Here is a 27599-nt window from a genome sequence, read left to right on the forward strand (position 1 = left end):
TCTCCGTTAAACTGTTTCTTTCTCATTTAATGGCCTACCACGGAGATCTAAATGGAGATAAAGTAGCCGGGCTCAGAGAACCGCCAGGACGCTATCTTTATGCGGCATGACAATGTGCAGTGCTTAATTACACACCGTTAACCTATTTTAGCAGGGGACATCACCGGGACGAATGGGGGGGAAACGTCCTTGAAACCTCCTAATGCCCACAGCTCGCGGGGGCCGCGGCTGGCGGAGGGGGGCCGGACACCGGCCCCTCACCCTACAGGGCTCCCCCAGCTCCTCCCCGGGGCATGGGGGCAGCGGGGCCCCGGTGAGGGGGGGACCGGGCCGGGCTGAGCCCCGTGAGGCGGCGGAGGCCTGAGGCGGGCCGCGGCCGCCCTCTGGCGGGCCGTGAGGGGCCCTGTTGCCGTGGGGCGGGCGCTGCACGGGGCCTGGCGTGTCTGAACGGCTTCTCGGCTAAAAGGGAAAAAAAAAAAAAAAATGTCGTGGTGTTGGAGATGTGTCTTGTTGGGAGAGAGCGGAGCAGAGAGAGGGGTTGTTCTGGGCAGCATGCTGCCTGTGTGCTTCCACCCAAACCGTACCCACCGGTGTGGCTTGGCAGAATCTGCAGGGAGACACGAAGCCTTTTGCCTCAGGGGCACTGACTGTAACTCAGGTCTAGGCCTGAGGGAGGGGAAAAACATGATTAAAAAAAAAAAAGGACATTGTACTCTCTTGCTCAAGGATTTTTTTGGTGCCCATCACCGCAGCGAGTGGGTGGTGAGCCACGAGTTGCAGCATGTTTCATAGCCTAAGGCATAGCTGGTTACACAGCCCAAATGACGCACAGGCGCGAACTGATTGGCTCTCCCAGCTCGCCAAGTGTGGGCCTCGGCCACTGCTTGTTTGCTGAGGCACAGGGAGTGAAAAATGCTCATCAGAGCCGTACAGAACCGCAGCCCGTGCTGGAAAGCAGTACCACAGCCCGTCTTCTCCCTTGTGCCATTTCACCTTCCGTGGGGCTTTCTTCAGTTGTTCAAGTTTCTACCCCCTCTCCCTGGGCTGTGGCAGCCTGGAAAAGGCTGCTTTGCCACAGTAAAATCAGGGAGTTAAACCTCCACATCTCCTAAAATCAAGGCAGGCTTTGCCATCAATTTCAGCAGAGTCAGGACTACAGCGAGCCTTTATTTCTGTCACTGCATGGCACTTCACAGCCCTCTGCTTCCAAACATTGGGGCACACGGATGTATGTCTGCATCTCCTCAGTGGGGTTTTGGGCAGACACACATTTTTGGTACCCACAATGGTCCCACTGATGACTTTCTAGCACCTCACAGGCTCCCTGAGGTGCCTGGCCCGCACTGCCCAGAGCACTGCATGGGCAGAAGAAGGACCTGATAGATGCTGTGGCTAACCAGCTCCAGCTGAAGCAAGCTTACCAGGCACTCATTATTCAAACTGTAACAAAAAATGTTGTTTCTCCTCATGTCCTAATACACAGGCTTGCTTAACAGAAGCAAGTAAGGAGGAAGGCTCTGGCAAGCAGGACTTTAGGAACTGGCACGAGGGAACAAGCGGACAGCCGGAGTTCACAAGGGTCACTGAACCTCAGCCTACTCACTGCAGCAGCCCCGTAACAGATGTTCCCAGGGCTCCCCAACTCGCTCACTGGTAAAGAGCTGACCAGCAGAGCCGCTCAGAGCTCCCACTGAGCAACAGAAAAAACAACAACACTCAATACAAATTCCTGCTGTGTGGGAAAACAGCACTGCAGTTTCTGGAGGTATCCACCACACATCTTCGTTCCCTGAGAACAGGGGCTCCTGTCCAAGAGATCACGTCTTCGGTCTCCAGTAACCACCAGGGCCAACTCTCACACCAAATGGCTCCTGAGGTTACAGGAGCACTGCAGTTTCCATTTAAAGGGAAACATACAGTGCTGATCCCCATGGTTACACAGAAAAACTGACTGCTAAAGGGGACAGAACTAGAAAGGAACGTAAAAGAACCCAAGCTTGCTTGCCTTTTTTTTTTTTCTTTCCAAATCCCACAACAGAAAACAAACTCTTCAGCTTCTAGGACCTGGCCAAAGTCCATTTATTTGTGATTGGCCTCACTGAAAACATTAAAAAAAAAAAAAAAGAAATAGGAATTTGTTACTGAGTGGCACCTTGTGCTATCATCTGAGAGCCACAGTTCTGCAAGAGGGCATTTTATAACTTGGGTTAAAGACTTCAGAATAGTAGAGGGGTGGTATGGGGATGGGGGAGGACAGAGAGGGAGATAGGGTCAAAGCAGTAAATCAGATCATCTTAGGTCTCTTTCCACAGGTAAACTGCATTAAGTCAGACTCCACAGTCAATTTAGAGGTGACTTACAAAGGCCAGACAAGTTTTTAGCCTTGGCTTTGATGTATAGAAAAAGGTTGCTTGCAAATGGTCTTCAAGAGGATTTTGCTTTTTTAAATTCAAAATATTTGGGAGAACAAGGATGGTCTCCTGTGGGTGTGCTGGTAAATTCCTTGGAGATGCAGAGAACTAAGGAAGGAAAATCAGAGAGACTTCACCGTGAGCACACTTTGCCACCTCAGCAGCTTACCTGGACTGTTACCAAAACGTCAGACTCCCAAATTTGTCATGCAAACTCCATTGCCTAGGGTAGCTAGATTTTACAACCTTATTAGCTCTTCAGCTGCTCTGTGTCTTTCAGGAAAAAGCCAAAGAAAACTTCACTAATAAAGACAAACATCAGCAGAAATATAGCTTTAAAAAAAAAAATTCCAACTCTTTCTCGAGGTTCCTCTGAGCGCTGCAAAGACACAAGTATGGGCATAAGCCTAGCACTTTCTCTTTGCAGGAAACCCTTGCAAGTTGCTCTGTGCAGGATTAAAAGGAAAAAAAATCCCCCATCACAGCCATGCTACTGAGGGATTCTCAGGTGACTCTTTTGTCTTTTAGGGAGTTTCATTTTTCTGCCAGTTATCTTTCCTGAGTCTAAACAGAAACACCAAGGAGAGCTCACCCCAGCAATGACATGGAGGGACAAGAGGACAAAAGCCTGTTAGCATTCCTGGAACATCCAGCTTATTAAATAAAAAAAAAAAAAAAAGAGAGGGAGAGAGAAGGAGAGGAAAAAACCCACCCTGGGCCTGCAGACTGCAGCTTAGCGCCATCTTGATGTCCTTGATGCGTGCCGATGGTGTGGAGGCGGCTGGCACCAGAACAGCCCAAGAGAAGGAATGAGAGGCCAATGGAGATTTATGTGAGGAGAGTGAGATGGACAAGGTAAAATTGTCAGGAGGAGTTGTTAGAAAGTAAAATATATTGTGACAATTCCACTCCTGCCGTTCATCAATAAACTGACAGATCATTTAGTGTCAATTAGGAGTGATAGATGGACAAGTCCCCATGATCCTGGGCCAAAATTAATGGCTGGGAGGGAGAGGGTGATTGAAAATGACGGCTGACATTGAGAGGAAAGTCCTGAAGGTCCCCAAGGGGCCATTACTTGCCTCATTCCCTTGCAGATCAATGCAGGGACAAACCCAAAAACAGACACTTCAAGACAAAACTTAATCAGACTTCCTTTTCTTTCGTCTCCTTCTAAGTTGTGCCCCCTCACTTGGTAGCCTCAAGCCTTTGTACCTCCACTGTTCTCATCTCTGAGGACATCCACAGATGGCTGCAGGATGCAGAGGGAAGCTGCTGTCTTCCCCACAGCCTGAAGCATGGCTCTGCTCCCAACATGGCAGCGTCACAAGGAAGCCCAGCCTGAGATTTATCTCAACATTGCTGGACTGGGAGTAGAGGGCAGACACAATGACATGAGCTTTCCCCTGCCACACCAGATAAGAGAAACTCATGAGCTCTTTACTACTCCCACTTGCAAGCCAGGGATGGCCAGAGGTTCTATAAACCAGACACTCTTGAGGATCGTTTCATATAGATACGACACAGGATAGTTTAAGCCCATCTTTTTGAAACAGGAGGTTTTTAACTTTAGCTACCTCTAGAGACCCTGAACCATAAAAAACCTTAATCTCTTAAATAACTTTCCTCCAGCTCCAGGGTGCAATCTCACCATTGCCCACCCTCCAGAGCCCTAAATTATGTCTACACATTGCTTGGGTTACCAAAGCTGTTCCGCTCTAAAGGTCACCCCAACCGCATCCACTTCCTTCTGACAGGCCCTTGATATCCCGTGAAATGCATTCCTGGACACTGTACCAACACGTGTTCCAAAATGTTCTGCTTATTCTCCTAAACAAGCCTTGATTATTCCAACTCGGTATGACCTACCCCTCAGAAAGGAGGAGAGATTTCAGCTGTGGCTGGAGCACCTGTTGCTAAAATGCCAGGATTCCTATAGAAGAAAGGAGACACATGTGCAGGCGCTAGAAGGGATTTCCTCCTGAAAACAGCACTTGCTTTTTGCTTGGAGGACCCACCTGAAACAAGCTGTGTTTATTCCACAACAACCCCAGCTGCAGCCTAGAGAACTGCTTGAAATTTAAGGGGCTCACCACAGGGAGGTTTCAAGACCAAAGGGAACAAGGACCCAAGTAAACTGCAAGTGTCCCTAGAAGAAAAGAGAGAAAGAAAAAAAAAAAAAAAAGAAACAACAACAACCAAAAAAAGAAACAAAAAAAAATAAAGAAACATACTAACAGGGACAAAAAATGGAAGAAATTCTGTAAGGATAATGAGCTATAAGTAGTCAGATAGATGAGATCAGCACAAGCTGGAATTAAACAGATCTTGGAAGCACCTCTCCTTTATCAAATCCTCACCAGTGTGCAAAACTGAGTTCCCCTTTCCTTTTTCCATTGGCAGGCACTTTGTGTTTCTTCCTTCTGATGCAGGAGATAACTCGACAATAAAACCTCTGCTTTGCTTGTCACAAGTTTCAACACTGATGTCATTAAGGACATCAGCACAGCCTTCAGAATGGCACTTGGGCTCCATCCAGTGGTTGGAGAGCTGCTTCTCTAGAAAAAATCTGATGTAATTACTGTTATTTATATAATCTCAGCAGGGTACTAGGACCCAAGTGGCTGCCTAGGTTCTTGGCTGGTCCCCCTTCCTGTAACACTGCAGCTACAATATTGCTGGGGCAGCCAGGGGACTGCCTGGTCTCACAGAGAGCTGTTCTCTCTCTGTACAAACTGAAGTAAATCCAGCAGATTCAGTTGCAGAGGGCCCTGTCAGTAAGGAAAAGAAGATGCTTCTGTCACTACTTTGCACCATTTATTTGCTGATAGCAGAGGCCAAGTCTGAGGGTTTGCTCAGACACTTATCTGCAGTGCTCACTATTCCCCATATTTACAAAACTGAACTCCTAGTAATGACAGATGTTTTACAGAGGTACTGGAAATCCAAAGAAATCTCTACATGCCTGACTTTTGAAAACTTATCAAAAAAAAAAGAAAAAGACATCATTTCAATAATTTGATAGTTCTTGGGAGTTTAAATTTCTGACACTATGCTATGGAGACTTGTGATAAAATTACCTTATCTTACTTGCCTACAATCTGTGCAAATTAATTTTAAAACCAGTTACAGGCTGGAAAACTTTGAGGGGTCTCCTCCTCTTCTTATCTTGCAATAGTCTGAGACAGCACTGGTCTGATGGAAGGAACAAGTAGGATGGTGAGAATATTTGCAGGTTTACCGAGGTATGACAAGATCTGGGCAAGTAAGGGACTAGGAGGAAGCAGCAAAGGTAGAAAAAAACAAACAAACAAACAAACAAACAAACAGAAAACCACATTGCAAATTAAATTATACTCTAACATGTCCCAAATGGAAATAAAAAGAACAATTTCAAGTCATCATTTCACACTGATAAGACTTTGAACTAGAAATATAGCAGAAAAGAATTTAAGTATCCCTGCTGGGAAAGCAACAAGTATGCAGTTGCAACTGGCTGAATCTGTCAGAAACAGAACTAAAAGCTTAGACCTCAAATAGAGAAGAGAACACACAGACAGTGACAAGACTGCTTCACAGGTGGCTGCAGCATCCCATCTGGCCCACAGCATATTCACACACCACAGAAAATCTAACTGCAGCCACTCTGCTCACCCTTTCTAAGCAAAAGATCACAGATTTCAATACTGGCAGTTCAAAATTACTTAGAGAAAATTACTGAAAGCAGTACACTGCCCAAGCGTAGGCTCAGTTACACTGCCACAGGAGTCCTTACAGCTGCATCAGACGTATCAAAAGAAGCACGGTATTTTAGTGTGATTGCTTCTCTCATAGTGAAATTGGAGCAAGTCAGCTTGATGGGCTTCCAAACTGAGTCAGATTGGTAGAAAGCTGTGGGGAGATAAAGCCTGAGAAAACAGAAACAAGAAAGCTGCAGCAACATTGGTATGACATCAGCCGATGACTCAGACTTTTCACATGAAGGTTTTTACTCTGGGATATGTCACAAAGACAGCCTCACAGGCCAGCAGCTGAGACTTTTCTGAGGAAGAGGAGAGAGGGAAGAGATCACCCTGTTGAGAATCTGCCACTGAAGGAAAGAACTGAGAGGGAAGCGGTTGTACAAAAGTCTCGTCCCTCCTATGCCTAAAGAAAGTCAGAACAAGACTTGCCATCATAAAATGCATTCCATAAAAGCTCTTAATACAAAGGAAGAGAATGCTGTCAGATAAAGCATGAATTCATGTATGCATGAATGAGCAAGGGGCACGTCTTCATCTCACATCCCACTGGGCAGGGTCATACAGGTAGAAAGGTCTGCAGCCCCTAGCTCCTGTTCTGCTTCTTCAGCTGAATCGTGTCCAGCCTCGTAGGAGCGTTTACTCCACGCACCTGCTGTATCTATAAACCATGCAATTGGGATGCCAGAGAAGTATCACTGACAGCTACTGCAATCTATCAGATGAGGCTGAAGTTAAACCATGGAAAACATCCTAGAGGAGCACACAGCACAGTGCCATTACATTAGGAACCCACACACTGTCCTTCAGGGCACATTAGGCTCAGTCCTGAATAAGTGTATTAGCTCCTATCCAGTCCCTCACGTAGCCACCAATTACATGATTTATTTTTCCTAAGCAATGCAATTCACCCTTGTTCTCTGCTATCACATTTCCATAAAGCTTCTACTTGGTTCTACAAAGAGCTGATTTATTCTTCAGAGACAAACAAAGAGCGATAATTTTCCCAGAAAAGTACTGTTTTTCAGAATATCGACCACCTTTCTCACCTCCTAAGAAATACTGGCTATGTAACAGGTCTCTGGATGTCCTGTCCCATTCTCAGGGTTCCAGGAAAGAAAATATATAACTTTTCCAGAAATCTGAGTGCCTCCAAAGCACATGTTCAGACATACACACTCTTATTATAGGCTTTAATGTATACAAGCAATCTCACACCACTCCGTGGCAGAGGCCTTCAGTTCAGTGAACAGAAAATATAACACCAGTGTAACTTTACAGCTTGAAAAATAATGAATAGATTGAAATCTCCTCCTGGTCCGAACTATCTTTTGGTTTTGATATTAGCATAGCTGAATATTTCCTTTCTATTAGTTGTCCTTCATAAGCATCAGGCTTCTCAGCATACATTATACAATTTGTACAGTTTTTTTCTTCCATCTCTTCTCTCTGACCATCTCCATCCATCTCCATTATAGCACAACCCCATACACACATACACATTGACAAATTTGACCTTTGCTGTCAAGGCTAATCACTAAATCCCGAACTGTTCATTGCACACTTGTCAGTGGGACACTGTCATGTGTCACTCTTCTGGAAAGGACGCAGGCAGTCAAATCCCACCCCACCAGCTCCTGTATTTAACATGCTTGTTTTGTTCTTGGGCTCCTTCCAGTTACTATACCAGGTGAGGACCACACCGCCTCCCACAGACAGAGATGTGTACACACTTCTGAGCCCAGGCAGAAGCGTCAATTTATAAATTTAATAAAATATAAACATTTGCTAGTGGAGCCATGCAAGAGCAACACTTCAAATGCTTTCAAGGAGTTACAAGGATAGTGGAGATACAGCCCATCTACAAGACTCAGATTTTTTTTTTCCAATGCCTGTGGCAGCAAAGCGCAACCAGTGATGTTCAGTTAATCCACACCTAAGCTCTTAATAAAAAAAAGAGGTGAGTACTCACTTGGTAGGTGCCAGCACAGGATCATCTGCCCAGCCTCCTTGCCGGCGTGGGGGCTTAGGTGGTGGATCCTTTAGTAAAGAGAAGAGACATGTTATAGCCAGCTCCAGTCAAGCCAAAGTCAAGGCATTTCTGACACCAGGTTCACACATACTAAAGTAACAACTACTCAAACAGAGAGAGAGTGTTTAAGATGCTGTTTAATCATAAATAGAAGGAAGAGAAATATTGCAGGACAGTTTTTTAAGTGTCTTTGTAAGCAAAAGATGTACCACTCTAGTCAACATCTTGACAAGTTGCAGGTCTGGGTGCCTTTGACCTACCCAAAGCACAAAGGAGATTAGATCCACAGAGGATGTGCTGTTCAAGGCATGTTTCACAGGAACACCTTCATTACCTATACTCACATTTTGGCTGGGAGCATCACATTTTACGTGTTTGCTAAGACACAGGTCAGCCAGCACACATTTTAGACAACTCATTTTAGATGAGGAATTGTTCCCTTAAAGTGTCTGCTTTTCTCTACTGGCTAGAATAGGAAGTTAGATGGCAAGTTCAGATACGGACAGACACACCACAGACCTCTAAAATTAGAGGAGATGAACCCCACCACCACCAGCACTTCTGAAACGCTAAAGGGAAAGTTCATTTGGAGCTTAAAGACACTCCCTGCTATGTTCTTGCACTGTCTTGTGTGCCACTCCGCCGCATGGCAAGAGAAGACAAGCCTTCAGCTTGGGGCTTACGATGGGAATTTTCAAAGACTGGGCACTCTGTGTGGGATCTGCCCAGCGTCCTCTGCAGTTTGGGGCTCAGCCCCCTGCCTGAAGCACCTCGTACAGCAGCGGCTTCAGTGTTTTGCATGGCAGGCAGTGGTGAAAGCAGAGGAGCAAGGTGAACCCAGGGGGTGAACTCAAGTTTACGTAGCTCCCACTTGATGGTGCCCAGGTGGATGGACCTGTGAAAGGATCACTGGAAGAAGGGATAATTGGGTAAAGTGATGTCTGAAAGAGAGGAAAACACGGTCAATGCAAAGGTGTCTAAGCCAGAGCAACGGAAAGGGGACATGTGGCTCCCACAGGTTTTAAGAAAGGGAACGGACTGGGTGACTCCTGAGGATTTCTGACTTGACAGAGGGGAGCTTGCATGTGTGGTGGGGTCAGCCCCGAGCCAAAGCCGAATTGTCTCTTGCCACAGATGAGGAAGGGGCTGAGCTAACCCCTGATGGTAGGGGTCTCCCGTGTTTATTTCTTGAAGCAGAAGCATTGTTTGCGAGTGTGGGAAATGAAGAGAGCCTGCCAGGGGCAGCCGCTGCCTGCTGCAGGGAGGGGGCACGACCCCGCATAGCTCCCTGATAGGAGCAAAAATAGTCATTCTCCAAAAATAAACAGAGAGCAGGAATGAGGCAGGAGCCGCAGTCCCAAAATACCAGCTTTCTTCGGCAAAGGGAGCACAGGAGGGCAGAGGGACAGGCAGGGAGCGTGAAACGCAGGAAACAGGCTCCTTATATGGGCTCATCCGCAGGGGACAGAGCTCAGCCGACTGGAATGGCCATGTCACAGAATGTGAAGCCTTCGGGGGCCCAAGTGAATGGAGTTTTCTGATCTTTAAATGATTCCCCCAGATTCTTAAGATGCCAAACCAGAGAAGAGGCTGCAGTGCCAAAAAAGGAGCATTTTGAATTCGGTTGATCTGGACACACCCAGAGCCCAGGAAAAAGGGGAAAAACACACCACATATGGGCGTGCGTGCCACATAAACATCCCTATTCCCATTACACACGCCCCTACCTCAAAAACACACTCCCTCCCACGCCGATCCTTCCCATGCAAACAACCCTTCTCCCTCCTCCCCGCATGCCATCGCCCGATCGGCAGCAGCCTACGTTCCCTTACAACGCCTCGCAAAATCACACCGAGGGACACACGTGCCACCAAAGAGCTTGGACAGAAGGCTGAGGGAAAACAGCACCTCCAGACCATCCCTGTGTACTTACAATTTCAAAAACCCCATCCCCAAAACTAATCTTTAACTCCAAGATAAGTCAAGCTGGGCACTCCAGATGAAAGGGTGCTGAGAATGACTTCCGAGTGCTTGCACAGGACATGACTCCGATGTGATTAGGGGCTTGATTCCAACGTCTTCCCAATTTTATAGTGTTTTCCCATTGATCATATGCATCAGGCAACCGTGAATGTCTGTCAGACCCTGACAAACAGCTCACATATACCTACAGGCCTTTTATTCCTCTTGCAATAAATCAGGCAATTCTTTTTGAACTGCCCACAGGAGCACTAGCAACAGGAAAGGCAATGTTAACTGTCAGCTGAGGATAAATAGTTTTTCTTCGTCGGTTGCCTGTGAAGTGCCATAATAAGGTCACACGCCACATGCACTTTTGTCAAGTAAATAAACTTACCTTCGTATGCCTTCCCATTTCTAAAATGTAATTTACAATTGAGAATGCAACGTCGTGCATGGCGATAATATGGTCATGGCTAGGGACCTTGCAGCTGCAAGCAAGAGCTTGAGGCAGAAAGTGAGAAGAATGTCAAGCCCTGAGGGAGCAGGGCAGAAATGGTGGATGTGGTTCTTCTGTAATGGAGCAAATGAGCTCCTGAACACGCCTTTCTGATGAAAAAAGACAGTGGGCTTTAAATGATTAGCACCTGTTGGTACTACGTGCTGTATCTTGGGCAAGTTTTATTATACAAAGCTATGAACCCAAGGCGATTTAGTATTCAAATCTCTGAGACTCCACCAGCTCCTGACAAGTGTCCTCTCTCATGTCCTCTCCCAACCACACCACTAACTAACCACTTGTTTGTTGCCATGGTCTTGTTTTATTTCTCCTCAGAAATTCAGTCATGAAGGCAGGATTTCCCAAGCCTTCTTCCCAACACTTTCATACTACCACCGTAATCAGGGTTTTATCTCTCCCTTTGAAAAATGACTGGCCTCGCTCGGTGAGCCTGAATTCCATCTCTCTTGCATTAATGCAGAAACGCTACCTCCTTCTTTATCTGTAGTCAGGCCCCTTCTTATCAGACAGGTGTTCGATTCTAATTTGGCTTCCTCATTAAGACAGAAATTTCCAACGTACTTGTCAGATCATGTCTGCTGTTTTGAAGGTGCTAGTTGGGTATCGCTTCCCTCATGGAAGCAACTAACCTGTGTCTCTGTGGGTCCTGAGGATCCAGCAAAGTTTCTGTTCAGACCCACCACAACGCAGGCAGATTACGGACACGTTGGGTCCCTCAGATTCTCGGGAGGGTCTGGAAATGTGAATTAATTTACCTTCATCAACATGACAACTCCTCTGAAACAGCCAGCACCCTGTGCAGGGAGGCAGGGACTCAAATGACATTGACGGTATGCAACAGAGGACATACGATCTTTCCGTCATGCTGTACAGCTCCTTAAAATGTGTGGGATCTGTGTTCTGCCCCTATGAAAACACGGTGAGATTTGTACATGATTTGTGTCCTATCTTCACCTACTAATGACCACGGAGCAGAAAGAAAGGCGTTATGTCCAGACTAGAGCTTCCTTTACTCCAGCAGGTTGCCAGAGTTTCCCCTGACTGAGGAAAAGCAAACGTTCAAAAACAAGCCTGATTAATTAGTTTTGACTGTTGCCAGTTAAGGAGCTGTAAGTCAAATAGCTTCTAAGTAGCTACATAACACTCACAATCCACACAGATCTCAGAGCACAAATTATATCAAAAAGGGTTCAATTCCCAGATCTAGGCAAGCCTAGTTTTTTTTTGCAAAGAGCAGCCCATCTCTGCTAGCCCTCTTTATCACATCCACAGACAGCAGAAATAACACATCTGATTGTGATGAATCCCCTCTAAGGACTTCTGCATGTCTTAAATGCCTAGTAGAAAACACTGGATTTTCATTTCTTCCACGATGTGTCATTCTTCATAGTCACTGACCTTCCTTTATAAGGGAAACTGCTACTGAGATGGAAACGGTTCTTGGGGGGCTTCAAATATTCTTCATCATCCACCACAACAGGTAAAGGGAAGCTCATATTGTTAAACATCTGTCAAGAATTTCTTCCCTAAAACAATGGTCAGCTAACTAGTCCCTTTACATGTGTATCTGCTAAGAAGTTGTCATATTGCAGCATTCGACACCTTAACCTGCCTCAAGAGTCATTGCTCTTTCCTGCATGAAACCACCACAGCGTCACACCACAATCTGATTCTGTGATGGGGATCTCCAGGTGGAAATCCCTCACAACCCACAGTTACAGGGCTATGCCCCTTCTGTCCCCCCTAGACACAAACATCTCTCATCCAATTTTCTCCTACCTCGTGCTACCTACTATCAGAAGCGTTCCCATGCATCTACACCACTCCTTTTGTCTTTTGCTTCCTTCAGGTGGGTCTGGGAGAACTCAAACCATGACACAAATGTGTGGAAAGAAAAGGAAAAGCTTTCCATAAAATTATTTCCTATGCGATTGTCAGGGTCTGTCCCTAATCCACATCAAGGTAGCCAAGCAGGAAGGACACGACTAGAAAGGCTGGGAAACACGGCTGACCAGAAATGCTATTTCAGTAGATGTCATCAGAAGGGTAGCAGATAACCTCAGCAAGCTGAAAATAACTGCCCTGCCGGCCAGCCGCTTGGGGTGCACGGGAGAGAGGCAGCGCGAGGCCTTGGGGAGCTCCGGGCCACACAGTGCTGGGGCTCACACTGGGGAAGTTGGCCTAATTAGGGAACAAAAGTTCAGCTGCATTTTTGAGATTCCTCCTGGAGAATCTGGCCAACTTCCAGCGGAGCGGTCCCCGGGAACAGGCTCGGAGTCCGGCATTTCTACAAGCAACCAGAAGACCACTGGAAAAAAAATAAAATAAAAAAAGGAAAAGAAAAGACGCAATCCCTATATAAAGGAAGCAGGTAAAAAAGCCAATGCATGCTTGGATGCCGGTTCCCATCAGTGGAGGGTGTTTAGCAACAAAATCCAAACAGGGGACAGAGACTCTTGGACACGGAGGGACAAATTCAGCCCAGCCCAGGACAAACATGCAAAAATGGCATTCAAAACGTGCACCAGCTACAGGAAAATCTGCCTCAGAGAGCCCTCCCAGGTTCCCAGAAAGGCCTGTCACTTCAACAGCTACCTACTGCCAGTCCCCCCGCTCCCAATTGCATGCCTAAGAAGGCAAACCCTGGCAACAAACCATGCAGAGAAAGTAGCTATTCCCTGGTGAGAGCTGCTCTACAAGCTGAAGATCACAAGAGAGAAGAGGATGCAAGAGAAAACACAGTAAGACTGCAACGTCTTTGGGATGTGAACTTCTTGTCCACCATTCCCTAGATTTTACTGCCATGCGAGCCATGGATCCCAAAAGGGCTACAAGACCATGTTACAGTTATCCAGGTCCTCTTAGGTAACAAACTCTCTGACTAGTGGCTGGACAGTGCCTATTTTTGCATAAATAACATCCCCCAGTGAACACACAGCTGAGTGCATCCAGTGTCGGGCTCCTCTGTCCCACATCCTAAAGCCATATGCAGGAAATGCGGGGAAGATCACCCGGGGAGCGGCTGCTAGGCAGATTGAGACCAGACCAGACAAAGCAACGAGCGTTTGGAGCTGGGTGCCAACCGCTGTGCGGGGGTAAGAACTGGGTCAGGAAAATACCGCTCTGATTAAAGGCCCTGATCATACAAAGCCCAAGGCCATGTCTACACCACAGGTGCAGACACACCTGCAAGCAGGGGCCCTGTGAGTCAGCTCCAGTCTGGAAAGGCTCTGGCTTGAGTTGCTTCTGGGAACCACGCTTGTACCACCCCGCAGCACTGCCCAGCTGCTGCAGGTTGCTTCTTACTGGGGGATCCGTGTCGTCTGCCCCATGTTTTACAATTCAGACACACAAACCTCACCAAATAAGCCCACCACTGGCTTCACACTTCAGGGACTTAAATAGCTGATAACTTCTTCCAACTCATTGAAAACATTTGTTCCTGACATGTCTTCTTCACCTAAAAAGTCACCGCTGGGACCTACAGCTACAGAAGGACTTCACTGCCCCTCTGGAAAGGTCAGATTCTCAAATTCTCTTTGCAATTTTCACTTTAAAGTATGTCATCGCTCGAACTTTGAGAGATAAAGAGCCACAGATGTCAGCATCCACCTAGATATGGGTCAGAAACCAGGTGTTCTCCCTGCCATAGCCCATGAAACACCTCAAGGCTACCTACAGCATGCCTGCCAAAACAGAACTACAGAGCAAAGTCCCAGCTGGATTCACTAGGACTAAACCAGATGTCTCCCTGCTCAAATGTTGTTACCCTGAGATTAGAAAGTCCTTGCCTGCGTTCCAAAACTTTTCTCAGTTCCCTTCTGCAAAGCAGAGCAGCTTCAAGAGAAGGGCCTGAGAGCCTGCTCAGACCAGAGCAGCTCACAGCTTTGTCATTAGACATCATATTCTCTAGGGAAGTGGGAAACATGGGTTTTAGACACACTACAGTCCCCAGTCACTCTTTACCACCTTAACAGATCCATGGTCCCACCCTGACACCGCCTACATACTGCACAGTGTGGGGATCTAAATGGGCTAAAATAGTGGATTTTGCTGTTAGGGTTAGGGATCTAAATCCTTCTGTGGATCTGTGTTCAGGGAATCCCCACTGCTTTCCTGCACCAAGTTCTATTCCTCCTTTCAGGCAGGAGCTAAAGTAAACTGGAGAAGGGACTTCACAAAGGCCCCAGAGCAAATCTGTGGCAAAGCCAGGAAGAGAACCCAACAAAAATCTTGGCTCCCAGTCATGTTCATACTCCTCCTGCTTATTCTGCCTCTGCAAATTAACTGAGATATTAGGATACACCCTTTATTATACCATTGATCAGCCTTACAGCCTTTGGCTAAATGTCCCAGGCAGCCTTGGAAGGTGCAGCCAAATGAGTGATTCAGCTGGCAAAAATTCAGATGCAAGATGAGTGGTTTGCCAGGGGATGCAAAATGAGTCTCAGAGCAGGCAGATGGCTGGAGGGCAGGACTTCAGCAGGTACGTTCCCATCAACGGCACAGATGGGGCTGCTGGCTGCTATTCGGGCAGCCACAAACTATCTTCACAGCAGCAAGAGGAAAGGGACCAAATCCAGGAAGAGTTCAGATTGTAACACTCAGCACTGCCCAAAGGGAGTTCAGGAAAGGGTTGCATGAGCCATCAGGGGGACAAAGGGGCCAACCTCGGACAGATGATTCAAGAAGCCAAGTATTTCAGCTTGGCCAGGCAATGACTAAGGGAGGGATATACTGCAACTAAACAAGTTCTGGATCACACTTTTTATTATAAAGTTCCACTAATAATTGGTTCGGATTGCGATACAATTAATAGAAGTTAGTAAGCATTTTAAAGTCATAAGTATTAAAAGTTACAAGTCTGAGTGCTCCATTAACCATTTTGTTACCCTTCACAGGCACTTACAAATGGAAAAATACTTTGAAGTGTGACTGTGCTGCTGAAGAGCATAAGCCTGAATAAAGGGTGCAGGAATTATTCAGACAGGAGGGGTTTCAAAGAGGAGATCACCTCATACCAAGGAAAATCTCCTTCCCAGGGACCATTGCACAACATCCGTGAAGCAACAACAATTGCTCATGCAGAAGTCACATCAGTTTAATTGTTTTGAAGAAATTTAGCAGCCAGGAGGAAGAAGAAACCTGCAGCATGTGACCAGCCACCACCCAGACTTCAGGAATCAATGAATTAGGACAAGGCACGGAGGTGGAATTAGTTCCAATGAAACCACTGTAAGGACTGGTTACAGTGAGGTAAAAAAAATTTAAAAAGAAAGTTTAGGTCAAAATTTGGAAAAAAATAGGAAAAAAATCTACTGGGTAACCAGTCCCCTAAACTAGACCCATCCACAGGAGGTCTGTTTGTCTGATAAATGGAGAAGTGCTCAAGATATAGTTGTGAGCCATCCATCGCTGATTAACAAACTCAGTGGATCTTTTTTACAGAGTCATCTCTGGCGCTACCAAGAGAATCTGAATAGTCTTAACTCCTTGCAATAAGTACCCCACTGAGGCCAGAAATAATGAGATGGTTGGTACAGGTTTCTTTTCTGGGCTTTAAACTTCACAAATGGATCTAGTACACTACTACTGCAGGGCTGGTGCTTCAGCAGAAGGAATCAGTGTATGGGAAAGGATGCTTTAATTATCTAACATATAAAGTAGAGCTACTCTAGCCAGGAAAATTCAACAACACCAATTGCATCCCTCAGAAGAGTGCAAGACTATTAGCATAGAGAATTTAATAGAAACAGGTATTAGTTTGCAGCTCATTCTGAACAGCACCACCTTGTCTCCTAATGCCAAATAAATGCTGAGATTTATTTTAGCTTTGCTGTGTGATGAGAAAGGAGGAGTGTATTCCTTTCCTCGGTATAGCGGGAGGTAGTAAGAAGCACTATGCTATCCCACTAACCACAACTATAAGCATTCCAGAGCAGGTACAGTAAAAAGGAAAGACTCACAGGAAATACACAAGCACACATCCCTGTTACTACCAGCTGGCCTTCTCGTCTGGGGCACCAGCAGGACTCCATAATCCCTTAAGACAAGTTTTCGTGTTATGGGAGCGAGCTAAACATAGTGGACAGGGCATCTAGGTAGGCTCAGGTAGGTTCTGTACTTCATTAGCTAATTGTTGCCCTGACTTTTAAATGAAAACAGAACATCTTTCCAGTGGCCACGTGTAGGTCTGTGACCTCAGTACAAGATGCAGCAGCTGATAATTATCTTTATAACAGCTGCTGTTAAAAACAAAAACAACAAGACTGTCAATAATAGGAACAGAGGATGCAGGAGAGGTACTGCATCTCAGGCATGATTTTATCTTATTCTCCAGTGCTAGAGTCCCCTCTTAAGGTAGTCTCCAGACACATGGATAGGTTGGTCCTACTAGTCCCCTTCAGAGGAGCCAGCATCTATCTAGAAAGCCTCTAGTCTTACATGGTCAACCTTTTCCTCAGGGTCTTCATCCTAGAAGGATAAGGAGGGAAGAAGAAAGAAAGAAGTTAAAAGGAAAAGCTACAAAACTCTACGCAAAATAGCGTGGAAGATCAATGTGAATGGCTGTCCTGCAGCACACACTTTGCAACCTCCATTGCTTGAACAAAGTACAAAGTTGATCCCATTGTTGTAAGATTGTATATCCATGGTCATCTATGCATATACAAACTGTAATACTACAAAGCATGTCTGTTTGACTGCAGAGGCAGGAAAGTCTGCCAGCAGTCATATCCTTGAAAGGAATATTAAAGAAGAAAATAAAAACTCAACTACAAATGAAAGTGAGAGGAGAACAAACTTAGTTCTAGTAGCATGAGAAAACCCTAATTTTTCAGTCACATAGGATGCTAGAAAGGTTTGAATGGGCAGACACTGCAACCATGCCAGAGCCCACAAAGGGCAGACCAGTCATGCTGGGGTTATACACCACAGCAGGTTGCACCCCTGTTTTCAGGAACCACTGTTTCTCAGACCAAAGTCAGATCCTCCCCTGGGAGCAGGAGCTGTAGCCGTTAGCTTAAGTTAGCCTTAGCTGACAATAGCATTGTGTAAGTGCACGAACTTCAGTTAACCCCATTGTATAAGGGAGCAGCTTAGTTGTGGAGCAGATGAGTAACTGCAGTAAAGCAGCCTGTTAATCACTGCGAAACTTGTGAGCTGGTTGAGAACCTTTCTGAGGAGCAGACCGCCAGAACCAGCAGCAGCAACCACTTGTTAGGCACCAAATACAAGGAGGAGGCAATTAAGAACCTGGTAATCTCTACATAATCCTAGAATAACAGCATTCAGAATCATTCAGGGAGAGACTATAATGCATCCCATGACCTTGCACCAGAACTACACACAGCATGGCTGGAACCACTATGCTAACCCAGCTTTCTTCTGTACTGCATCATCTCTCCTCCGGAACAGGGAAATCATGCAATTTACTAATTCCACGTATCTCTGATTCAAGTGTTTTGGTATTTGAGTTCACTTGGTCTCTGTGCTGTCATTTGGTCCTATGGTCTTACTGTGACAAGAACAGAGGGAGGCTACATGCAGATTAGGGCAGCAGGGGTACAGAAGTGTCTGTATCAGTGAGCACCTAACTGGTAAAATCTGTCAGAACTGTGTATCTATCAACCAGGGACCCCTGATTCTCAGACCTGAGAGCCAAAAGGCTTCTGCAGGGCCCAACATGACCAAAACTTCTCTGGATGTACAGATCCCAGGCAGTACAGGACTTACAGTCACACTGAAGGATATCCAGCTGGACAACACATGTTGAAAAAGCATTTAAATAAAAACATTTAAATAACCACCTATTTGAGCAATCTTCCATCTGGATTTCACCCTCAGCAACTGCTGTGTAGTTGTTTGTTCACTTGGGTTAGATAACCAGAGTGCTATTTAAATGCAGCTTGGATGTCAGCCTCAGGAACATGGCCAGAAGTCACTACCACGAATATCTGTAAGCTGGGTGGTAGAAATCCAAATAGTTTCTCTGCAAAAGTCACCTGTGGGAACATCCTTCCAACGTGCAGTGGAATCAGCTCGAGCTTTTGTCTGTTTGCATGAACCTTGCCTATATTTTTGCAGCACAGAAATACTCATTTTTAGCTATCACACACAGACCAGAACTGTATAAGCAGGCTTAAAGATATCAGGTAGGACAATAAGTGAGGAACATACTTCCACGAGTGAGAGCACAGGGACTTTCCACAGGGCTTGGTGAAGCACGTGGAAGAAGACCATTGGGAATTATAATGATTTTGAACAAATCCTGTTGAAATCCTGGAAGTCCTACCTGTATGGAGATACTCTCAGCATAGCCTGGAAAACCCTCATTCTTTGGGCTGGTACACTGCCTGTTAAAAGCAGAGGATCTACAAAGTGCTGCCAGAGGGACATCAACAACACCATGTTGAATGCCTAAGAGACAGAAACCCAAGGAAGTCTTGAACAAAGTCCCAAAAGAATCTCATCACTGTAGGATAAAAAGAAAGCTGACTCTGGAAGCAGGATAATGTGAAAATCTTTTTGCATACTGATTTCTTATGGAACAACAAATAGTTCACTCTTGCTGAGAAGAGACACAGAAAAGGAAAAAATTGCTGATATAGTTAAATGAAAGGGTTTTCCACTCAGCTTTCCAAATCAATCTCATCATGAGCTCCAAACCTGGCTGAACAACTTCTTTTGGTGGATGTCATCAAGCCAGCATTCAGGCTGTTGGACATAGTAACGCTAGAGCCAGGAAAAAGGTTTGACTTTTATTCTAGACAAGTGTCCAGAAGCCCTGGTAGAATGCGAGAGCAAAGATCTTCAATAGATCTCGTTATGTGATCTGCCCCTCCCATTATACAAATAACATGGCCAGCTTGAGTCTGTCTGATTTTGTCAGAAACCCGATAGCATCAAGATGAGTGAAAAGTAACACAGCAAGCCAAGGGATGGGAAAGGCCTCCCGATGGAAAAATGGCTATATTACCCCTCTGAAAATGAATGTTTGAAATGCAGAGTTCTGGCATGCTGCTAGCAGATTTATCTCTAGGAATTCCCATTTACGGCATATTCCCCAGGGTGCCCAAGAAGTGCCTGCTAATTTGCCAAGGAGCTGTAAAGGCCAGGAACACGCACAGCCATTGTTGCAGGAGGATGCTGACTGCACCAATTACAGCAAATAATCATGTTCCTTCTTGCCTCTTGAAATAATACATAGCTGCAATGTTGTTTGTTAGTACTTGTACTTCTGAAAAGGCAGGAATGCTCTGCGTGTCAGTGGCAGGCTATGAGCTTTCTGACACTGAGCTCTTTGAGGAGCCAGTGGTCTGAATTTGAAGGTAACGCAGATGCTTTCCCACAGGAATGGGAATTATCAAATAGAGATTTGGGCAGAGGAACCATAGAGGTACCCCTACAGTTAAGAAATTTATTGTGGGAGAGTAAACACCATATATATTCAACAGACACTCAAAAGAGTTAAAAAATATCATATTTTTATATTTTTATAGGGGTTGGGGGACATATAGCCTGCTACAAGGCACAAGAGATTGCAGCTGTGCCCTAGAAAAAAGGTTTTCACAACACAATTGTGAAAGACGACAGACAGGTGATGAGATGTACCATCGTTTGGGGTCCCTTTTGGAAGAGAGTCCAGGTCAACAAGAAATCAGCAGTAATCTGATAAGATCTAAACTCCAAGTCAGAATATTTGCATATTGACTTGAAAACCAAAGATCTTTTTAATTATGTTAAATGAGTTGTTCACACCTCAAAGTGATTTCCTTGTAATAAGCTCAAATGTTGAAATGTAGACAGATAGACAGGTACTTTCTGCTTCCTTCAAGCAAGCTGCTCTGACTGGAAAACACATCCAGGATGGTTCTCACTGTCAAGAAAAGACCAGAACATTAAGACAAATGAGATGTTCATATCAAAAGCTTGAGCTGGGTGGAAGCTGAGCGGATTGACATGGAAATACTAAAAAAAGAAGCCAAGATGAATATTAAAACAGTTCTAAAACCTTGAGGAACCACCTAGAACTGAATCACTATCCTGAATGTGAAACTGCCCATGAAGGTGTCAATAGGCAAAGGTTTAGGACAAATCTCTTTGTTTTCAAAATCACTAATAGGAATAAAACCTCCTGTTATTAAATTAATTACTGGCCACTATTGCCAGTTCTAGTAAAAAGAATGATTTTTATTTATTTCTTTTGAGTTTCTTTGGGGAAGGTTCTTTGAAAAGGTTTCAGGATAACTGCATGAGACGTCCATTGTAACGACTGCCCCCACCAGTTGGAGGCAAGCCAAGACCAAGCTTCCAGAAAAGTGAAAGGTGGCTGCCAACCTAGCGTGAAGGAAAATGCAAGCTTAGATCTATTAAATGCTCGTTTTGATATCAAATATGACCGTGTATGAAAGGTCTCCAATTCTGAAGCAAAGGAAAAGGCTGAGGTTTATACACAGTAGATTTTGTCTCTTCTCCAGTAGCTCCAAGGTTTCCAGTTAACAGCAACACTTCGCAACAAAGAGCTGTCTGAAGGGAGAATATTGACACAAACATTTCTTCCTGGTGGTTAAGATCCAGTAATAACATATTTGAATCGTTTAAGGCGTGGAAGGCCTCACCCTTCTGCTGCTGAAAAGCTCACTGCCTTCGGTCAGAAGATTCTAACTATTTCTTAGTCCTCTCCAGGGATGCCCAAGGACTGGAGCTGTTATGATCTCTTCACAGCGATTAGGATGGCTGTGATGTGAGACGCACCAAGTAAAACTGCAGTACGGTACAGTCAGTCAGTTCCCCTACAACATGCCTTGGTCACTTTCTAACCAGGGAATCAGTCCATAAATGAGGATGGGCAGTTCCAGCAGAGAACAACCTGACAGTGAGCTGCCTTCATCTGGAGGTTAACCAAGGTTAACACCCACGTGCAGCACCAGCTATTTTCTTCAAGGCTTTCTTTACCTATGGGCCCCATTGCTATTTTGATTTCTAAATTACAAAAGATCCTACTACTAGGTGTGGATAAAGAGCTCCATTTGCTTTGCACAGACCTGACATTTCCTATCAGGCCTTTCCAGCGCTGCAAGGACAGATGGAAGAAAGCACAGGCAAAACCATCTACTGTTAGGGCCCGTGTGCCTTGCTTAACAGGAGTTTCACGGAGCTCACTGATGAAGCACAGAGCCTGACCAGGGGAACACCTGAACTTCTGCGAAGGTATATTCAACTTCTTACTATGCAGGAGCTAAAATTTTAGAATAATTTCTGCTAGTCACATGAAACAGCCAGGATGAGGCTGGGCGTCACATCTAGGCAAGTATCAGTTATTCCACTTACTATGAGTGCTCTTCCTCATTCTCTAGTACCCACAACTGTGCCAAAAGGAGTTGGTTTGATTTGCCTGTAGAAAGGGATTTAACCCCAGAAACCAGAGCACTCCATTTTTGCTAACGTGGCAGAGAACTGCTAAATCAAAGAGGATGCGCTCTGCAGAGTTTAGGTGACCTCTGAGCATGGGCCTTTCACTCCTTCCAGAAACTTCCTCACAGAGTTCCTCCTGAGCTCCTAACATAACTGGGGAAGGAAGAGTGCATAGGTGGGAAGAGATGATTCTCTGTTATGCCTATTAAAAGAGAAAACAGCATACTCTCTCCAGTGGGGAATTAAAAAAGCTACATGAGGTGTAATTGTAAGAGGAGCTGTAACAGCATGTTTTCAGCAGCACAGAAGGGACTCCAGGGAAACAACCCCTAGAAACACATTTTGACTGGGATGCAGCTACTCAAGGTGAGAGTTTTGTCATGCCACAGAGTATCAGAGCAGTAGCCACTCCTAAGACAGATCGTGCCAGGGCTGTGAGCACAGAAGCTTCAAGTACAGTTGGTGCCAGGGTAGTCAGCAGGGCAAAGTGGTTTTGCAGTTCAGAGAAACCAACGACGCAATATGGTGGAGAACACTGCTGGTATTGCAAAAAGCTAAGGATTACCTCACTTAAACAAATGCCACTGCCAACGTGCTGGAAGTTTGATGACCCTTTTATCCATGTGAAGGTGTAAGGGAAAACGTCTGACCGTCATTTCCTGACAGATAAATGCTCCTTTCAGCAGGAGATGCCTGTGGAGAGCAACAGAGAGCAAACTTCCAGGGTTTAAGGATTCTGCAGCATTAAGCAAGAAAGTGAATCAAAAGGGTTCAGATCTTATCTTTCTGGGTATTCTAGGATGTTGCTTCACCCCCCTGTGAAAGAGGGGTTCTTTACAGCCTGCTGTTTTCCAAAGAGGTGCTGACAGAACAGAACCTGAACACAAGTCTTTCTCCAGAGCCAAGCAGGAACTGAGTTTGCACATGACTGCCCATGAGACAAAGTCTCATGCTGCAAAGCTGGCTCCTAGCATGACCTTTGTGGCTGTGCATGGACGGAAGGAAAAATAATGTTGCTGTACAAACCTGATGGTGACCACCAGGAGCTGTACTCTGGCTCCAGCAAAAGCGAAGTTGAAAGGAAAGGCATCTGCTCACCTGCACTCTGCCTCACTACCACGGATGGTGGTAGTAACCACCAAGAAGGCAAAAGTGGTAACAAAGCAATCACTCTGCTCTTATTTTGATACCCGTGGGAGATATGTAGGGGATGGAGAGGCCCCAGGGCTGCTTGGTGCAACTCTCCATGCACCTGAGAAACCACAGCCGCAGGGAAGAGCCTGTGTGGAAGGCAGCAGGGGGAAGGGGCAGGGCTGCCTCTTGGGTGCTGACTCAGGATAAACTCCACCGGGCAAAGCACCCCGTAGGGGAGACTCCCCGTGGGGCCGGGTCGGGGCCGGCAGACACCCCCGGTTGCACGGGGAGGGGGCCACCCACCTCTCCGGCAGACGCAGAGGAGGAACTCTTCCTGCTGCCGCTCTCAGCGGGGGGGAGCTCCTGGCGTGCCCTGCGGCCCATCCTCGGCACCTGCGGCAGAGAGGGGAGGAGCACACGGTTACCCACGGGGCAGCTCCGGCCGAAGGGGCCGCTCCCAGCCCCGGCCCCGCTCACCCCCGGCCGGCGCGGCGCCGCCGCCCGCTGCCGCTCGGCCTCCATCCGCCGCCGCCGCCGCCGGGGTTTCCGGCCCGGGCCGCCCCGCCCCGCCGGCCTCCCACCGGCCTCCAACCGGCACCGCAGCCCCGCAGCCGGCTGTGCGAAATCATCACCTTCCAGATATTCGGCTCTTCTTTGATTATACGGGTTCGGGTGCCCGTCCGTGGAGCGGGCGCTGCTCCCCCAGCCCTGTGTTTTACCACACGGGAATGTGGCCCCGCATCCCCAGGCCAGACTGCAGCCCCGGGTCGCACCAGCAACTGTGGGATGTGTGAGTGAAGGTGTGCCATCACAACTGGCTTCTTGCTCAGCAAATGGCACCTGAGCAGCGTGATTGTACCCACAGCAACGTCTGCTAAAGCAGCAGGCCCTGGGCAGTTGGGACCCCAAACTGGTGGCTGGTGGGGTGCTGCTACCAGAGGAAGGGCAGGAGCAGAGGAGGCTGCCGCCTCGAGCTGACAGATCACAAAACAGCAGGACCCATGGGTTGGCTCATCCCGAATTGTCCCTTCCCAGCCCTCTCCTCGAGATCTCTCCCTGGTCCCCACCCCAGGCATGACCCCACCAGCACACCCCAGCCCCTCCCAGAGACGCGGGGTGCTGCCCACTGCAGGGACACCAGCCTCAGGCTGACTGAAGGAGGGTGATGGAAACAGGCCACACGCGGGAAAGAAAACAGCTGAGCAGTAGCAGAACTGAGCCTTGCCCCAGAACTTTGACTTGTGACTTCAGAAATCCTCCCTGGGAGAGAAGAGCAGATATGTAGAAAGAATGAAGCCTAAAATCCCTCCTGCCCTGCTCCTCTCCGTGTCCCCACACAGACACATCCACTCCTCAGAATGGGCTTTGTCACCCGCGCTGATATGTTTTTGCCTGCTTGGGGGAGGCAACAGAGGAGAAAGAGTTTTCATCCCTCGTTCTGTGCTGTGGTTAAAATGGGTCTTACTTGCTTTAAATGTTGGTGTCACTCATTCTGAGCAGCATAATTCCCCCCTGTGTTTGATCCTGGACCTAGACCAGCCCCTACTCAACCAAGAAGGAGAAAGAATGAACAGGACAAACCTCTGTTCCTTCCGTGGCTGTCTAAAACCACCTTCTGCACTTGCTTTTTGTTCAGCTTAGGTCTGTGGTGGCTGGGTTTCTCTTTTCCAGTGTATTCTCAACTCTCACCCTGCCTTACTTGTTCGGTTTTGTCCCCGCTATAAATCAAAGTGCAGCCACCCCCTCTGCTCTGAACAGCAAGAACTACGTAAGCATTCCTTTCACATACAAGTTCTCACACCTAAGCATGGACTCCATCCATCTGGTTTCAACCCAAATGCAATCACACAGAATAGGACTAAGAGTCCCCCGCTAGCACCTTTTGCTGTTGATTACTTCTTGCCTGGACCTATGAATAGAGCTTGTGTCTAGTCCTCCTTCTGCCTAAGAGAAAGCCTGGAGAGCCTGGGAAAGCAATCACGCCTGAGCATTGCCACATGCTTCTGGTCCTAGACCACTTTTAAAGCAAGTGCACACACGTGCAGTTAAAGCTAGAGCCATGGTGGAAAGCCCACATGGTAGCACTACAGTGGGAGCGAACAATGACAACCTTATTCAGAGCAGCTAAAGGTTTTGTCAAGCAGCTCGCAGTCAGCTGCAGAATTTATAGGATGCAGGGCACCTCTAGGAGCAAGCAGTGACACAGAGCGCTGCGCCTTTCTTCCTCACCCTTCGCACAAGGCAGCTGGCCAGACTCCTGGTTTTGGCACAGGACAGTTCACCCTAAATGTTAAGCTCCCACTGGGAAGCAAAGAGCCAAGCAAATGGTAGCTTGCTCCACCCTAGCACCACCCTAGCAGCTCCAAGCACCTCACTTTGATTTTTTTTTTTTTTTTTGCATTTTTTTCTCTAAGCACTTGAAAATACGTACTCCATCTCTCAGGGTTTTTGGTGGAGGGGAAAAACTATGAATATTCTGTTACTCACACAGATTCTGGGCCAGTATATCCTACCGTTGTGAAGTTTCAAAAACGAGATTCCTCCCTCTGAAAGGAGAGAAAAGGCCCACACTTTGGCCTGTCTTGATCTCCACAAGAACAGCCGCTGTTCGAGTTACATCAGCCCCAGCTCAGACTGACAAACCCCCAGCAGGGTTGCCAAGTGTGAAATATTTCCTCTGATACTCACGTGCTCGGTAGCCCTGTCAGGCTCTCCCTCAGCCCAGCTGGATCCCAGCACGTCCAAGATGTGCAAACTGTTGGCGATTGCTCTTTGCAGCCACCAGCAGTGGTTCCAGCGTGTGTCAGACCATGGAGCTTCTTTTCCACCTCCTCACAACCTACAAAGACCAACACAGTGAGCGGGAAGTGAGCAGCCTGATACTGGAACCGGCACTGCTCCCACATCCTTCTTCTGTGCTACTGTTCCCAAGCAGTAAGACCCCACTGTTAATCCACAAGGGCAAAGTCAGCTCGCAGCCATTAGCAGCATAATCTCGCATTTTCTGCTATTGAACGTCATCCCATTTTTTCCATCTCAGCCATCAGAATTACCACCCCCTCCTGTAGGATATCCCAGTCCTCCCCTGTATTGACAAAGCCTCCCGACTTTGGACAAACAGCCAATTTCATTAGCACATTCATTTCAGCGTGCCAAGATCATTAATGAAAACTGGGCCCAGGACCAGCCATTGGGGAGCTCCTTTCATAATCTCTTATAATTCCTGCACTTATCTCCATCTTAACTAATAACTCACCATGTGGCACTGGAGCAAATGGATTGCTGCAGTGCAAAGCAATCAGTTCTACCGCATTTAGCAACGTAACGCGTTGGATAGAGGAGTTCCCAGAGTGGAGAAGCATCCAGAATTCATCTCAGAAGCATCTCATGAGCACTAGAAACATCCATCCCCATCCCCATCCCACGGACAGTTAACGGCAGTGCTCAGAATTTGCAGTCTTGGTTTCCCTGCAGTCACTTTGGAGCCACCAGACCTTGTTCCACCTTCGTCTGCTCGGTCTTCTGCGGAACTGTTTTCACAAATTGACCTCCCCCAAAGCACAGACAAGCCATGTCCAGCTCGCCCTTCAGTCTCCTCTCTGAAGGGTCACACAGCCTGCGTGTGAACGCTGCTCAAACCCAGCGTTCCCAGCCACCCCGTGGATTTCCACCGCACCTCTTCCACACTCGGTGTCTCCACCCGGAGCTGTGCTCCCCCCACAGCAGGACCCCAGGCATGCCCTGGTGTTTCCAGCCCCGCACCTTCACAACTCACCCCCCAGCTTCTTTGGGAAGGCAGCCAGTGGGCACGAAGCCCCTGACCCACCCCAAATCCCCAGACCTCTCATCCCCAGGAGGTCCCCAAGCGAAGGTGAGGCCAAGGGACACATCCCACCTCCCGGAGAGGCCCCGTGGAGCAGGGGCAGAGGACGGACGAGTTCTCTGGGCAGCCCCAGGGTGGGCAGGGGGCCAACATTTTGTCTCCTGGCTCCTTTCGGAGGGCGGCGGGGCAGGTGCTGGGGGCTGCCACCCCAGGGCAAGACGCCGCACCGGGGAGCTCGGGGGGGCGCTTTCGGCCGCTTTTCCCTCGGTTAACGGGAGCGGCGCCCCCGGGGACCACCGCGAAGGGCTCGGCCCGGCCGCTCCCCGCCCGGCTCCAGCGGGGGGCGCCCGAACTCCGCCGCCGCGGCTTCTGCGGCGGCCACGTCGGAGGGCGCCCGGTGCCGCCCCGCCGCCGGGGGGCCCGGCCGCGGGGCTCGGGGTGGGGGGGGTGCCCGGTGCCGCCGGCCGTGCGGGGGGCCCCGGCGGGCGGTGGTCGGGGTGGGGGGCGGCGGAGGGCGGCCGGGCGGGGAGCGCCGTAGCCGCGGTGCTGCGGGCGAAGGCCGGGC

At 47.6% G+C, this 27599-nt stretch overlaps 1 protein-coding gene across 4 annotated transcripts in view; it reads right to left on the bottom strand.

Annotated features, from left to right (window-relative positions):
• IFT43 (intraflagellar transport 43) overlaps nucleotides 1-26046 on the bottom strand; it is a 45726-nt gene extending 19680 nt beyond the window's left edge. Inside the window, exons 1-4 of one of the 4 annotated variants that reach the window (XM_072038439.1) lie at nucleotides 25900-26046; nucleotides 23515-23604; nucleotides 17107-17136; nucleotides 8124-8191 (exon numbers count right to left, since the gene is read on the bottom strand). In XM_072038439.1, the coding sequence (XP_071894540.1) occupies nucleotides 8124-8191; nucleotides 17107-17136; nucleotides 23515-23595 (179 nt within the window). In that variant the 5' untranslated portion in view covers nucleotides 23596-23604; nucleotides 25900-26046. Of the gene's footprint in view, nucleotides 1-8123; nucleotides 8192-17106; nucleotides 17137-23514; nucleotides 23605-23688; nucleotides 23833-25899 lie in introns of those variants that run through there. The other 3 variants (XM_027458494.3, XM_072038440.1, XM_027458496.3) reach the window with 3 other exon arrangements.
• Between the last annotated feature and the right edge of the window lie 1553 nt (nucleotides 26047-27599).

This window comes from Anas platyrhynchos, chromosome 5 (assembly GCF_047663525.1).
Source record: "Anas platyrhynchos isolate ZD024472 breed Pekin duck chromosome 5, IASCAAS_PekinDuck_T2T, whole genome shotgun sequence".
Taxonomy (NCBI): domain Eukaryota; kingdom Metazoa; phylum Chordata; class Aves; order Anseriformes; family Anatidae; genus Anas; species Anas platyrhynchos.